Source organism: Diabrotica virgifera, chromosome 8, assembly GCF_917563875.1.
Source record: "Diabrotica virgifera virgifera chromosome 8, PGI_DIABVI_V3a".
Lineage (NCBI taxonomy): Eukaryota > Metazoa > Arthropoda > Insecta > Coleoptera > Chrysomelidae > Diabrotica > Diabrotica virgifera.
This window is the reverse complement of record NC_065450.1, coordinates 63,901,936-63,919,343: the sequence shown is the minus strand read 5'-3', so window position 1 is coordinate 63,919,343 and position 17,408 is coordinate 63,901,936. Positions and strand designations below refer to the sequence as shown.

The 17,408-nt window shown below is 31.2% G+C and overlaps 1 protein-coding gene across 1 annotated transcript; it reads left to right on the top strand.

Annotated features, from left to right (window-relative positions):
- Positions 1–316: 316 nt before the first annotated feature.
- LOC126890609 (beta-1,3-glucan-binding protein-like) lies at positions 317–16,451 on the top strand. Its single transcript, XM_050659689.1, has 4 exons — positions 317–564; positions 4,011–4,150; positions 5,072–5,235; positions 15,703–16,451. Exons 1-4 carry the CDS (start codon positions 361–363, stop codon positions 16,317–16,319), a joined length of 1,125 nt encoding a protein of 374 aa, XP_050515646.1. The 5' UTR covers positions 317–360; the 3' UTR covers positions 16,320–16,451.
- Positions 16,452–17,408: the final 957 nt, after the last annotated feature.

Here is a 17,408-nt window from a genome sequence, read left to right as displayed (position 1 = left end):
TTGTTTTTTGATACTGCAAAGAAATTTTAAAATATCTTTAATTTAAATATTTCAAAATTTTCAAAATATGTACCTATTTCGAGTATACAAATCAACAGAATTTTCAAATGAATACTAGAAAAGCGTATAGCATGTATGGATGTATATTTTTAATTAATTTACCTGATACTGATACATTTCATACAATTTAAATTTGATTACATTTCTACGGGTTTCTCAGACACCAAACTTTGGTTAAATTTTTGATTGGCTAATCCCCCTCCAAAATTTCCAATCAATCAAGATATCATCGTTTGGGTTTGTATATAAGCGTTAGGAAATGAGATGTTTTTATCACAGTATCAAAAATATTAAGATACGATGATTCTTATACTGTTCGCGTTTTCCGCGATACTTTTTAACGGTGTACATTCCGTATGTCTTAAAAATTCGATAACAACTGCAAGTGGTTTACACGCACCCAAGAACAAGAGTCTCTGTTCTGGTCAACTGATCTTTGAAGACAACTTTAATTGGTTGGACACCTCGAAATGGGACCATGAACAAACCTTAACTGGTGGTGGAGTAAGTATTAATGTTATTTAATTTTGCTCTTTTAATTATGGCCCTTATTTCAATATTATTTGTTATTTTAATTTATCAAAACTTTTTAAATTCTTGCAATTATTTAATCATTATTTCTAATATCAATTAATTAAAAAAAATTATAAATTTTTATTTTTTTTGTAGATTTTAGGGTTTTTTTGTAGATTTTAATTAAACAGTGTATAAAAACATTTAGTACGCCGTCTTGAAATGTAAAATATTGCAAAACCTCTAAATTTTAAAGAACCAGTTGGATTGACATGAAATTTGGCATACACATAGCTAACAAGTCAAAGAAAAAAAGTGATATTTTGCCGATGTGTGCTTTTGCCCCAGGGGTGACTTTCACCCCCTTTTGTGGGTGAAAAATGTATGTTCAAAATAAGTCCGGAAATGGATAAAATGACTAATTCTAAGCAACTTTTGTTCTATAACGTTTTTTACCAAATTAACACTTTTCGAGTTATTTGCGACTGAATATGTTAAATTTTCTACAAAATAACCACGTTTTCAGACGGTTTTTCGCAAATAACTCAAAAAGTAAGTATTTGGTCGAAAAAAAATTCTTATCAAAAATATAGCACGTAAAAAAGTGAAAAACATGGTGTATATATTGGGTCACTATACCTTGTAGAAGCAGAGTTGTAGCTAATGAAAAATAGGTTCATATTCGTCAAATTCCAAATCGAATATTTTAACGTACCATAACCAAAAAACGAATCACTTTTTTTAAAAAATGTTTATTTTTGTTTTTAAAAAAAATTTTTTAGCATCAAAAGTAAACAAGTTACGCTAAAAATAAAGTTGGACCCTTTTTTGGTAAGCAATCGGGAAAATCACCGCCTAATTAGAATTTCAAATGAACTTAATTGTTACCACTTCACAAGTTTTTTACTCGCGTATGTATTGATAACACGATCTGTAAGTTTCATCGGTTCAAAGTCCTTATTTTTGAAAGAGCTGTAGTTAAAAGGGCTTGAACGAGTCACTTATCATGAGTGTATGCAAATTTAGAAACACCGAATCTTAACCAATTTTTGTCTTACCTATATAAAAACAAAAAAATACAAAATATTCAGAAAAGTAAAGCCGACTTTTTTTATTGTTTATGATTTTTGGTAACTCTAACAATTTTTAAGTTATTTTGAAAAAAACATTTTTTTCAAAATTAAAATTTTTAAAAATTTTATTTTAAAATCAAATTTTTTCAAAAATAGGCACATTGAATCGATGAAACTTACAGATAATATAAACACAACATAATTAAAGTAACTTGTGAATCGGCAACGATTAATTTCATTTAAGTTGCTAATTGGGGGGTGATCTTCCTGATTTTTTTTGCAAAATCAAAAGGAACCAACTTTATTTTGAGCGTAACTTGCTTACATTTTATGCTAGAATTTTTTTTATTAAAACAGAAATAAAGCTTTTTTAAAAACTTTAAAAAAGTTGTATTGTGTTTTTCCCAAGAATGCTTCATTACTTGGATATTTCACATTAAATTATTCTATTTGGAATTTTTCGAATATGAACCTATTTTTCATTAGCTATAACCCTGCTTTTGCTAGGTATATAGAGACCTAATATATACACCGTTTTTTCACGTTTTTATAGACTGTAGTTTTGCTAATATTTTTTTCGACAAAATGCTTACGTTTTGAGTTATTTGCGAAAAACCGTCTAAAAATGTGGTTATTTTGTTGAAAAATGAACATATTCACTTGCAAATAACTCAAAAAGTATTTATTTGGTGAAAAAACTGTATAGAACAAAAGTTACTTGAAATTAGTCAGTTTATCCATTTCAGGACTTATCTTGGACATATATTTTTTCACCCCCAAAATGGGGTGATACTCACCGCCAGGGCAAAAGCACACATCGGCACCATATTTCTTTTTTTAATTGACATGTTAGCTATGCATATACTAAATTTCATGTCAATCCAAGCGATTCTTTAAAATTTACAGCAAAAACCGTGAAAGAATGTACTAATTAAAAATTGTATACCGATTATTTTCATATTCATAATAAAAGGTATCTCTCTAATATGGTGAGGTAATAACTATTCATCATTAAGGCTTTTCATTCCCAGTGGAATGTTTGCCGTTTTCGTTACAATTTTCTTCCATTTATTTCGATATTTGCATAGTTCCCTCCAGTTTCTCACTTTCAGGATTTTGATATCCCTCATGATCTGGTCCTCCCGTCTCTCTCTGGATTTTCACCTTGGTGTTTCAATTTATGACTTCCATCTGGTACCTTCTTAATAGGTCGTTTTTCCTTCTCTCTATGTGTCCTAGTCATGTCAGGCTCTGCTCTTTAAGAAATCTAATTATATCTTCTCCCTTCATTACGTCTCTTAGTTCATGGTTGATTTTTCTTCTCATTTCTCCGTATTCCATTCTTATAGGATCCATAATTCTTCTTAGGATTTCCGTTCGAATATTCTTAATTTTTCTTCATTTTTATCTATGAGGCATGTTGTCTGGGCTGCGTTTGTAACTACTGGCCTGATTGCAACTTTGTATATTTTCAATCTTGTATGTCTGAAAAAGTTCTTGTCCTTCATTAGCCTATGATATCTCTAATATGTTTTGTTGTCTGCTAGTATTCGCTCCGTTACTTCTTTACTTTTCTTATTTTTGCCATTCACAATTACTTCCAAATATTTAAATTGTTGAACTTTTGTAAAAGTGTAGTTTCATATCTTGATTTCTCTGTTCTTGTTATCTTATCTTCTAAAGCAGAGTAGATGTTTTGTTTTTCCTTCGTTAATTTCTAGACGTCTTTTCCGTACTTCATTTGCCAGGATTGTTACTGCTTCTTTCTTTCCTTGTCTCTTCCCATAAGAACTATGTTATCTGCATATGCTAGTATTTGTCTTGAGAAATGGTCTATAGTTCCTTTAATTCTACTGGCTTTGACTGTTCCTTCTACTGCTATGTTGAATGGAGTGTGGCATTCCTGTTTCTATTGCAATTTATTTTGTGCTATCTTCTTCTGTTGTTACCTGATTGGTTTAGAAAACATTTTGGTTACTGCACGTCATCTCCATGATAACCGCATGCCTTTATGGAGCGTTATGAAATCAACGCCGAATATAGTGCAGACGCTTATGATGTTAGTGTGTTATTATTGTAATATTTACTTCGTTTGGATAAATATTTTTTTGATGGAATAAAGTTTCAACAGAAAGGTAAATGAAGTTTCAACAGAAATGTGTGAATATAAAATATGAAAGTATAAATTACGATTAATTGTTTGTTCATGATAATGAACGTTTTATTACTATAAAGTTTTATTACTTCCGGTTCTTTTCAAATGTCATTATGGTTGTTATTATATTTATTTCTTTCTTTATTAAGGGTTATTATTTAAGGGTGGTTATTTAATAATTAATTTTAACCATAATTTTTACCTTTTAGAACAACGAATTCCAATGGTATACGGATAATAGACGTAACAGTTATACTTACAACGGCCAATTACACATCAAACCCACTTTTGTCGCAGATGAATATGGAGAAGATTTCTTATATTCTGGTACTATTGATATAGGAGCTGCGTTAGTATTTTTATGATTTATATATTTATTTAAATAAGCTTTTCCAAACACACTTTTTGTCTTGTTATTCTAATGCGAATCCCAAACTAACCAGAAGTCGGGTGAATGGAACCTCTGGAAAACATGTATACTAATCCTGTTATCTTAGCAATGCCCCGTTAATTCTTTATTGACATATATAATTTATTCGTCAGAACTTTTCAGAGTTTTACGTATTACTTATTGCTAAATATTAATCCTTTTCCATTAGGGCTGTTATCTCTCGCCTTAATGCCTATATGATCAATCTTCTTCTCGTGGCGCTGTCTCCTTTTTTGAGTGTTAGCGACTACACTCGCAAATCTGTCTCTATCCAATGCAGATCTAAACAAAGATGTTGAATCAAGGCCGATTCAAATTTGGCGTCTACCGGGACCCCGTTTCCCTTCAATCTTTCCCTGGATGATCAGTTGCACGAAGTGGTACTTTTAGTTTTTCATTATGTGTCCCAGATAGCTAACTTTTCTAACTTTGGTGATCTTTAGCATCTCCCTATCTGTACCTATTCTCCTACCATTTTCATTGGTAGTGTCGATTGTCTAAGCTATTTTCAAAATTCTTCTATAAAGCCAGAGTTCAAAGACTTCTAACTATGAGCAATATAGTGTTAAATCCCCTATCAACACTATATTGGCAAAAGGCCAATGATTTTTTCTTAAAATCAAAAATATTTTGTAAATGGTTCACTATTTTTTAAGATTAGTTGTTATTTAAATCCGTTCAAATGTCTTTCATCATAAGCACTTTATTTATCTAACTCTAATCTTACGTATTTGTTTTCATATGATATTAGTAGAGATAATGATAAGTGTTTTTAATTATTTATTTATAAAAATCAACGATCTTCCTAAACGAGATTATATAATATTTTTTGAATTTTAGCTGCACAGGTGGCGACAACGAAGGTTGCAGAAGAACTGGTTCACCCAATGCCATAGTCAATCCCATCGTAAGTGCTCGTATGAGGACATTGCACTCATTCTCATTTAAATACGGCAGGGTTGAAGTTAATGCTAAAATACCATCTGGAGATTGGTTATGGCCAGGTATGTGTTAAAAAAAAACTAGGATTAAAATCAGAAGTAAAGATATGAGACCTTTCGCTATTTAACGATATTTAGCTCTCTTTGGTTATTAGCTCGTTTTAAGACCTCTTCATTTGTACGATGGTTGACCATTAGGATTTTAATCAATTACCTCAGACGAAGCATTTTAAAATCCATAGGTTTTAACAAAATTTAGGAATCTTTCTTTAAGTGACCAGATCTAGCTCCCAGGACTGTTTGCTGCTTAGCATTAATTTCGTTGTTGATGTTAATATTGAGACCACACTTCTCTTCCACTGTATTATTTTGAATCTCCTGTAATTATTTTATGTTGTCTGCTATGATAGCTTTATTATCAGCCTATCGCAAATTATTTATAGGAATTTCATTTGTCTTGATAGCTTTTTCGTTCTGCTGTGCCTGTTGAAAAACCTTTTCTACATATATTGATGTTAAACAATAGGGAACTTGCATAAATTTTTAAATATTAAAATAATGTTAAAAAACATAAGGTAACATGATCTTAAAACGCTAGCATGCGAAAAAAACAAATATTTTTAACCCGTACGCTAATTACGACGTTTTGAAAATGCTATAAAATTCAAATATCTTAGGAGGCTCTTGAACGTCCTTCTATTCGTCTGACGTCAGAGGCCACGGTCAACCGGGCTAGTTAGCAGTCGGAAACAACGCGATTAGGTATTACGGGTATATTACATTTTAATCGTATTTAAATGGAAATTACCAGCTATTATTTGTATTCTTACATAGTTCTACAATCAGTTTATTTACTTTAAAGTGAAATTTATAAATATTTAGAAATTACTAATGTGTTTATAACGTATAAGTACTATTACTCACGAGGGGTTTTCAAAAGAAAGCGATTAAGTACAATAGTACATTTTAATCGTCTTTAATTGAAAATTCTTAGTATTTCGATCGTATTTTTCTTGTATTTCGATCACAAAATCATTGAGTAGATATATGTACAAAAAATCAATTTAAAATTACTTTCCCGATATTACTCCTGACTGTAAATTTATGAGTGCACAAACAATTTTTGTTATATTATCTGTATGTGATATCAATTTGCTATCAATACAGGCATGGGGGCTAAGCAAGCAAATTCTCTTAATCTACGTATAACTCGTTCAATGTGAATTCTTAAACTAGCTACTCTTTTTGTTTCAAATACTTCACTTTTTGTAAGTTTTGTACTTGAATATACACTTGGTGGTCTAATTAATTGGCAATCTCTGCTAACTAATAAATGCTCTATGTGTTTAAAACCCCTCTCAGCCATTACCGCCACTTTCGGTGGAAGAACATTTAAAAAACCACTATATTCAAGAATAACTGCATCCGACGTTCTTCCACCGAAAGCAGTAGAAATAAAATTAATAATCCCATCAGGAGTGCAAGCAATTAAATATTTTAGAGTATTGCACTTTCTGTATTCAGACCATGTTAAGGACTGTTTAACAGAATCTGATGATTTTTCAATTTCAATTTCTAAGCAATCGATAATACAAAATACTTTACTATAACAAGCTCGAAATGCTAAGGGTAAGTTTAATTTAACTGAACTCACTTGGGGATTAAAAATACAAGATCTTAAATATTTACTAAGTAATGGAACAGATTTTGCAAATATTCTCGATGCATTGCTTTCGTTTATGCCGAAATCATCTCCAAGAGACATAAATGTTTGTCCTGTTCTTATCTTTTTAAGAGTTAAAAATAGATGCATTGTTTGAGTCTTACAATATTTTTCCATTAATTGAAACGTATAAAATGCATATTCTGGTAGCCTAGAAGTTACAATACAGTCTAGGTCTGTATTGTAACTTCATCACTGTACACTTCAAAGACACACTTTTAAATTGTTTTGCTTTCTTTTCTTTCGTATCTTCATCACAAGATAAAGAATCACTTTCATTGTACCAACAGTCGTCACTACCACTATATTCACTATACTCTTCAAATACAGAACTTCCTGATTCACTTTTTGTATCTTCAAATATTTGCAAGTCTTTTATAGGTGAAGTTCCTGCATCCGTATTATGTATTTTCAATGGCGACAACCCGACTGTAACACTCCTTTGAAATTTGCACTGAATACCTTTACTTCTTATTTTGATGTGAGTCTGTGTTGATGCATTATTCAGTTTTTGAGGTAAAGCTGATTGGTTTAATTCAGGTCCTGATTGTACTAAGTTTGTGAAACTAGGATCACATTGTCTCTTATCATCATTGTCCTCTAAAACAGACTTAGATGTAGAAGCGGCATCTTCAAGAAGCTGTCGTTTAACCCTTTTAAGGGCTGCTTCCCGCACAGGCTGAGAAAAAGCTCGTTTTCTGTCTGGTTGACAATCAAATATGTGCGGGACAACACCTGACTTAATAATTTTGGGACCACCCATAATCTTGAATTTTATATAGTTATCCATATCTTGTTCCAACTGCAACAAATAAACAAGTATAAGTAGGCACTTTTCATGAAACGATAACTAATATTTTTTTAAGTAGAAAATATGTACCTAATTAGATAAATACTTACATCAAAATGATCCTCACAGACATAAAGACCTATGCTTTTTGTGAAATATAAATATCCTTTTTATCTCGCCTGCATGCCTTTAGCCATTTTAATCGACGTTTTGGTTCTTTTCGTAGATTAAAAAAATGTTTGTTGGATGTTCTGACGGTTGTGCTTTTGCATCCCGGCACTATACAGTACTTATATTGCGCAGATTTGTTTTCAATTTTGATAAAGTATATTACACAATAAATACACTAAACTACACTAAATACCATAACATAAATACCGAGCAAACGTCACAGTTATTCGACACGCACAACTGGCAATGGCAAACTGCATTCAAATCAGTGGCGTGCGGTGACTTTTTCTAAAGAGGAAGGGATTCAATAAGGATATAAAAATATTTTCTTAAGGGTCGAGGGTCGAGCCATATCCCACCTGATAACACTCTGATGAGCTATAGGGGCTCTCTATCAGCAAAGTGCTTATGTGAGACGTCCTGGGTACAAGGAGTCACACACTAAATCCTACCCCGATTAATGCGTGAGGCACTCTATTGCCGCTATTTCTAGTGACTATAGTGACCTATCATTGATCTGTATTGCTTGCTCGGGCCTTAAGTCCTCGCTCCGGGCTTCGTTTCCTAAAGAAGAGATCTATTTAAATGTTTTTTTTTAAATTCCGAGGCATTTTCCACAACACACAACTTTCAACAATATGACACTTATTTATACTTGAGCTCTATTCTCCTAACAACTTCTGATAATTGTTGAATTCGGCCTTTTTCAATGGACTTGTAAAGTCTGTCTTCGCTTGTTGAATTTCTTGTAAAACTTTTAATGCATTTTAATACTGAAAAACTTCGTTCAACTGATGCACTTGTGACTGGGATAGTTTGTAGTAATTCACACAACTCGGACACTTCACACAGGGACTTTTTTAAACCAGTAGTTATAAGAAATACCCAGATTTCTGAGTATATCTTTATCACTAATGTGAGTTGTTTCATAAACAACACTTAACTTATAATGCAAAGCTGGCATGTCAAAATATTTTCATTATTTAATCGTAGTGAAATAAATTCCTCTGTGGGAAATTTTGATGAATTATAATTAAAAATATTAAATAAGAATATATTATATAATAATTCTACAAATTTTAATTCGTTAAAATTTTGAAAGCGAAAATTCATTTTTTGTAGAATGTTATCAAAAGGTCTCTCTGTTGTCGACATGATCAATCTTCATTCTTTTTCTTTCATGTTCAAACCCCATATTTTCAGTTTTATCCCAAATATTTTTAAACTGCTCTCGTTTTTTAATTATCGTATTAATAGAGTCATCAATTTGTCTTATACAAAATGCAATGTCAATTGACTTCATCTGTAAAATGTCAAATAAAAGATCAGTAAAAAGAAAAATCTCGGCAAAAAATTTAAATCGAAATATTCTTTAAGCGAATGTATGTACCTAAGCACCCCTTAGAAGCAGTAACAGTCAGTGCATCCCACTCTTGGAAGGCGATCGAACGATCGCTTCTGCAGGGTACCAAAATTCGCGCGACTAGTGGGTGCCGTCATTGAACCCTGACCAATTTTTATACGGGACAACTGCATGACAAGCGGCGATTTTGAGATGCGTTTCTGTCAGGGTGGACCGAGTAGTTGAATTGTGTGCATAGTGCATATTGAGTTCCTTCCTATGCGATCAATTTTTAATATTTTTCAATGCCTATTGCCTAGGTAATACTATGTAGATTACTGGGATTGGGGAAAATTTTTGATAATTAAATATTAGTTAATAATGTATTTTGTTATATCGAAGTATATAATAGGGAAGCGGTGCTTCCCCCGCTTCCATGGACCGCACGCCTCTGATTCAAATCAATACGATAAGAGTGGCCTGTGACGTCAGACACAAGCTCGCGCTTTTGAAGTTGTTTGAAACGGAAATTTTAGGCGCAGAACTTTGATCAGATGTTGTACGTACACTATTCATTGTTAAGACGTAATATTTTGAATATAACATTTTTAAACATAAATTAACAGTTTTATGCAAAAAAAATTTTTAGTGCAAGTTCCCTATTGTTCTATATTTACTGTACTTAATTCCGTTTTCCATTCCAGTACAGCCGTTGAATCATCCCCATATTTTCTTCCTTAGAAAGTAAAGAAGAAAAATCTTCCTTAACACCTCTATTAACACAGCATGTCTTACATTGTCAAAAGCCTTTTGGTAATCGATAAAGCAAATAAATACATTCCGTCAAATCATTTCTGTACCAATTACAGCATGTAAAAAGTGGCTCTTATGTTCCCAAACCGGTCACCAAACCAAACTGAGTGCGGTCCTCACAATCTTGCCCTCTCTTCATATTGTTATATATAAATCCGTTTATAAATATAATAACTTGGCTAATTAATAGGGTGGGCCGAAAAAAACTTTCTTTTTATTTCGTGTTGCTATACCGAGGAAAAGTGGCTAAATACTCAGAGCCTATTTTACTTCAAATCAGGCCCATGACACTACACAATTTTCGGGCCCCTAAATATAATTTAATAATAACTTTGTTAAAAAATGCATTAATTATTTAATAGAAATATAGTTGCACAAGAAAATAAAATATTATTAACAATACATAAAATTTGTATTTAAACAATTAAATATTGTTTAAGCGGATAGGCACAAACTTTCGGCTTCAATGCTATTTAAATGCATTCGTTTTTTCAAAGCATGAGAAAACTAATAAGTATTTTTGAAAAATTTAAACGCAGAATGAAATATTACGTTACTACCGAGGGCCGAAAGTGCCTGAAATCTTTGATAATGTTTATTTTAATAAGTTACAGGGGTGAAAAAAGGAGAAAATTGAGTGTGATTTTTAATTTTAAATACAATATCTTATTCAAAAAAAAACTTTTTATTTATTCTAAGGGACATTTGGCCCTCGGTAATAATGTAATCTTTCATGCTGCTGCTAAATTTTTTAAAAATATTTATTAGTTTTTTGAGGATTCGAAAAAATGAATGCATTTAAAGAGCATTGAAGCTGAAAGTTTGCGCCTATCCACTTAATTATAAATCTTATGGTTATCATTTATCATTACCTTTTCGTAAAATGAAAGAATTTTGAAAATTTGTTTTGTTATTGTAATAAACATGTTTTGTTTGGTGATCTTTCCGGGCCCCATTCAAATACGGGCCCGAGGCAGGTGCCTCACGGGCCTAGTGGTAAAATAGGCCCTGTAAATACTAAGACAGAGTTTTAAATTACAAAAAGAATTTTTCAAATTGGTTGATATCTTCCGGTCGCGCATTGGTCGTAAAATTTAAAAAAATTTGTTTGTTTTTGAAAATTTTTTATAAACAAAAAAATATTTTATCCAGTTTTTTATTTAAGTCTTGTGCCTGGAACATGAATAGTAGGGCCGTTAAATTGGTTTTATGTTATCAAAAGCGTTATTTTTTAAAAAACGTTAAAAGCGTAAAAAACAATATTTTTTAATATTTCATGGACGATGCCCGACCGAAATATGTCAATAGATCTTTTTTTCTTTGCTCTATTTTAATCTTGAACCCTCAAGGAAAGATATACGCGGTATAGGAAAACGAAATAAAATATTTTTGTGTTTTTAAAAAAATTTCAAAAACAACCAATTTTTTTAAACTTTACGACCAATGCGCGACCGGAAGATATCAACCAATTTGAAAAATTATTTTTGTAATTTAAAACTCTATCCTAGTAGCAACTTTTCCGCGGTATAGCAACACGAAATAAAAAAAAAAAACGTTTTTTTCGGCTCACCCTACTAATTAAGCTGATTAGGTGATAATCTTCACAGAGACTGGCATTGTGCTCATTTGTTCATTGTTTTTAAAAATTTAAGTTTGTATTTTCATTTGAGGTATTAATATGATCCTCAGAGAAAAGGTCTAGATTCTAGATATTTGTCAGGGTTTGCGCAGTTCATTGTGATCTGTTATGCTGTTATTGAATTTTGTTATTTTTCAGTAGTTACTTTGCCTGTATGTTATTTTTCTGTTTTTTATGGAAGTTAAAAGAGTCCAATTTTGCAAGTAGTAGTTGTAATTAGTAGTAGTAGCAATTTATTTTTGTTCTCCCTTATTTTTATTTAAATTAATGTATTATTTTTTGTATTTTTTTTTATTATATCCTTTGAATTTTTTCTTCCCTCCATCATGTCTAGAATTTGCTGTGATCCAAGTTTACTTTGCTTGAGATTTTTTCCTACTTTACACATAGCCTAATAAAATAAAAAAAAGTCAAAATGTAAATTCGTACAGGTTAAAACAAATTTAATATCAAAGTTTAGGTGGGTAAAAAAGATATTTTCAAGAAAGTATCCAAATCATACAAGGGGATCACTGTTTAAATAATTAAAAAGGGGTCATTTTTGCAAAAAAAATACTTTTTTAACTGCTGAGGTAATCCACTTATCGATGAAGGTCTACGGGATTTTTTTCTGCAAAGTTAAAGAGAAAATCTTTCACATAAGACTTACTAAATTAAATTTGACCCCCTATTTATTTAAATAATTGTATATAAAACTTTAAAAACAAATTTGCAAAAAAATATTTTTAGCGCTTTAAATAAGCACTATAAAATATTTTTTTTAGGCTAAGTTGCGCTATGTTACCAGTATTAATAAAAAAAAATTGGTCAAAAAATATTTAATATTTTTTGAGATATTGAATTTGTTTATTAAAATGTACTATATTTTCAATTGCAAAAACGCGGTTGTTGCCAAAGAAATATTCATCTGCTTAAGATCTCATTATTTTTATTTTTATGTATATTTTCGATAAATGTATTGATAAATTCCAATTTCAATTAAACTCCCCCCTAAAATGGCATTTGAAAATTATTCAAATTTGTTTATAATTTGTTTTTTTTAATAACGTCGCGGGGATTAAGTGTTTTGAAATGCCGTTTCGATAATTGGGTTCCTGGGAATTTTTTACTAATTAGCAAAATTTTTTTGTCGTTTTTTCTTCTTCTTTTTTTTTTCTTGGAGTTATATTACTACGGGCCCTTTTAGGGTTAAATTTTATTAAGAATGTTGAATCTCTGAGTTGTAGATTCTAGACCTAAAAATATTAAGATTTCCTAATATCTCTTAAATAAAATGTGGCTACTTACTGAGTTACAGGGTGTTTTATTTAAAAATTTAAAAATTATTTTTACCAAGTACTTTAAAACTATTTGACGTATCCTTATCATACTTGGCAGAAAGTGTAGCTATTATACACCCTACTAAATTGTGATTAATAAACGTTTCTAGCTAGTGCCAGAGGCGTACGACAGGGGATAGTGAATGATTGACCCTTCCCAAATTCTACGCCACTGAGTGAATTACTATTTTAGCGAAATTTTTCGATTCTCCAATACTTTGTATGTAAATAACTTTATTGGTATCGATAAAGTCATCAGTTTGAGAGATATTGGAAGTTTAAAATGAATGAATGGATGAATCAAAATAACTATGCCGTTTCATTTTTAACGTCCAATATCTCGAAAACTAATGACTTAATCGTTACCAGTAAAGAGCATATTATTTACATAGAAAAAATTAGAGAATCGAAAAATTTCGCTAAAATAGTAATTCCTTCAGTGGCGTAGAATTTGGGAAGGGTCAACCATTAACTATCCCCTGTCGTACGCCTCTGGTAGTAGCTAGAAACTTTTGTTTATCACAATTTAGTAGACTGTATAGTACCCACACTTTCTGCCAAGTATGATAAGGATACGTCAAATAGTTTGAAAGTACTTGGTAAAAATAATTTTTAAATTTTTAAATAAAACACCCTGTAACTCAGTAAGTAACCACATTTTATTTAAGTGATTTTAGACCAATCTTAATATTTTTAATTCTAGAATCTACAACTTAGAGATTCGACATTCTTAATGAAACCCTAAAGCCCTAAAAGGGCCCGTAGTAATATAACTACAAGAAAAAAAAAAGAAGAGGAAAAAAAAGACAAAAAAATTTATTAATTAGTGAAAAATTCCCAGGAATCCAATTATCGAAACGGTATTTCAAAATGTTTAATCCCCGCCACGTTATTAAAAAAAAAATTATAAACAAATTTGATAAAGTTTAATTGAAATTTGAATTTATTAATACATTTATCGAAAATATACAAAAAAATAAAAATAATATGATTTAACACAGGTGAATACTTCTTTGGCAACAACCGCGTTTTTGTAATTGAAAATAGAGTAACATTTAATAAACAAATTCAATATCTCTAAAAATATTTTAAATATTTTTGGACCATTTTTTTTTAATTAATACTGATAATATAGCGCAACTTCTCCTGTAAAATAAGATATTTTATAGTGCTTATTTAAAACGCTAAAAATAATTTTTTGCAAATTTGTTTTTAAAGTTTTATGTATAATTATTTAAATAAATAGGGGGTCAAATTTAATTTTGTAAGTCTTATGTGAAAAATTTACCCTTCAAATTTGCAGAAAATAATCCTATACACCTTCATTAGTAATTAAATGACCTCAGCAGTTAAAAAGCAAGTTTTTTTTGCAAAAATGACCCCTTTTTAATTATTTAAACAATGATCGCCTTGTATGATTTGGATACTTTCTTGAAAATATCTTTTGTACCCACCTAAACTTTGATATAAAATTTGTTTCAATCTGTACGAATTTACATTTTGATTTACATGTAGTGTAATTTTATTTTACTAGACTCATAATTTTTCATGATATTTACTGTTAGTCCTGTCGCCAGGGGGGGTACAACGGCCTCGTTAATTCAGATGGACTTACTCAAGTTTTTTTTATGTATTTTGACCCGTAGAACACGAATTTTTTGGGTAACAGTTGATCCGAATGTCGATAAGATTGTTATAGACCAAGAACTTGAGGAATCAAATAACAGCGATTTTTGGCAAAACAAAACAATATTTTGTATTTTTTGGGCCATTTTAAGTAAAAAATATTTCTACAAGTTTTTTCGTAGGATGCACAGTTTTCGAGATAAACGCGGTTGAACTTTAAAAAAATCGAAAAATTGCAATTTTTGAACCCGAATAACTTTTGATTAAAAAATAAAATAGCAAGTCTGCTTACCGCATTTGAAAGTTTAAGTCAAATTATATCGGTTTTGATTATTTGCATTGGTAAAAATTTATTTTTTTATTGTTTAACAAAGCTATAAACACGTAGGGTTTCCCGTGCTTTTACATGCGTTTTAACGCATGTAACGTAGAAATAGTCTTGATTGCACTAGTACCTATTCTACCTACTCGTTCGATTTTAAATGAGAAATCATAGAAACATCACTCACGCACTAGTTGTTTGTAGCTTTGTTTAACAATAACACAATAAATTTTTAGCAATGCAAATAATCAAAACCGACATAATTTGACTTGAACTTTCAAAGGCGCTAAGCAGAATTGCTATTTTATTTTTTAATCAAAAGTTATTCGGGTTTAAAAATTGCAGTTTTTCGATTTTTTCAAAGTTCAACCGCGTTTATCTCGAAAACTGTGCATCCTACTAAAAAACTTGTAGAAATATTTTTTGCTTAAAATGACCCAAAAAATACAAAATATTGTTTTGTTTTGCCAAAAATCGCTGTTATTTGATTCCTCAAGTTCTTGGTCTATAACAATCTTATCGACATCCGGATCAACTGTTACCCAAAAAATTCGTGTTCTACGGGTCAAAATACATAAAAAAAACTTGGGTAAGTCCATCTGAATTAACGAGGCCGTTGTACCCCCCCTGGCGACAGGACTATGTGTTTCAAACGCTTTTGGTTGGATTCTTGAATAAGTAGGAAACAAATTTATTATCTTCTTTTTTTCAAGTTTTCTTAGTTAAAATCTAAATATTTTTATTATTTTTAAAGTTTTATTTCACAACATTGATATATTTTTTAGCTGTCTGGATGTTACCAACTAACTGGGAGTATGGAAATTGGCCAGCATCTGGAGAAATCGACATCATGGAAAGTAGAGGAAACCGTCAGTATTATGCCCCCAATGGACAAAACGTTGGAACTGCAACAGAATCATCTACTCTACATTGGGGACCTACTCCACAATTCAACAAACAACTGAAGACTCACTGGGAAAAGATCAATTATAACGGTGGTTGGGATAACGCTTTCCATAGATATCAAGTGGAATGGACGCCTGAACATATTAAATTTTCCTGCGATGATCAAGAACTTGGTACAATTACACCCCCATCTGGAGGCTTCTGGGAATACGGTGATCTTGGACCATCTGGATTGCCAAACCCATGGTCTGGAGGAACTAGAATGGCTCCATTTGACAAAGAGTTCCATCTTATAATTAATTTGGCTATTGGAGGAGCTTATTTCAACGATGAATTTGACAATAAAGCTTATAAGAAACCCTGGACTAGCACTGAACCTTACCGTCAGGGTATGACAAAATTCTGGCAAGCTAATCAAAAATGGAAACCAACCTGGAATTTGAACTCAGATGACTCACATCTTAAGGTTGATTACGTAAGAGTTTGGGCTTTGTAATTATTTACAAACAAATTATATTATATAATAAAATAAACTAAAAAAAACATCGTTTCCATTACAAAATACCTAAAATACTTTAAAAAAATGTCGAGCCATTTTGCTGTTAAATAAACATTTGATTGATTCAAACACAGTACTTTTATGGCTTTTAGATTTAAAACTGGCATCAAAAACTTCAACAGATACTGTTGAACAAAATACTTCAAGAGAAAAGAATACCAGAAAACTGGAATGAAGCAGTAACAGTGTTACGATTCAAAAAGGGAGACAAGTGTGATCTGAACAATTATAGACCAATAACACTACTGAACAACATGTATAAACTGCTTACAAAAATTCTAACAAACAGATTAACAGGAAAGCTAGACGGATACCAATGTCGAGATCCAGCTGGATTCAGAAAGGGATACAGCACAACAGACTATGAGTACAAAATACCGCTATATATTTCTTTTGTACATTTTGAAAAGACCTTTGACAGTATGGAACACTAGGCCATACAATCGTCGCTAATAAATGGAAGGATTGCTTATCGATACACAGAAATGTTAAAAAACATCTACGAAAAAGCAACAATAACAGTAAAATGTCCACACCAAAACACCAAACTAATAAAAATAAATAGAGGAATTAAGCAAGGGGACACAATATCCCCAAAATATTTACACAAGCACTAGAAGATATATTCAAAAAACTTGAATAGCACAACAAAGAAATCAACATCAATGGACAACTGCTGAATAACCTGAGATATGCGGATGATATAGCGGTGACATCAGACAATATGAAAGATCTTAACGAAATGTTGATACAATTTGACAAGGAAGCAAGCGAAATAGGTCTAAAAATGTACTACATAAAAACTAAATATATAACAAACGTAGAAGAGGACAACGAAGCCATGCAAATAGGAACAAGTCTTCTTCTTCTTAACGTGCCCTATCAAGTCTCCTTGATGTTGGCGATTAACACGGCGAAACTGTCTCTGTCTCGAGCTATTCTAAATAGGTGTTCTGCTTTCTTTATTTCATCTGCGTCCTTTGATTTTAGCCATCATAATAAGTTGAAGAATATTATACCGGTCTC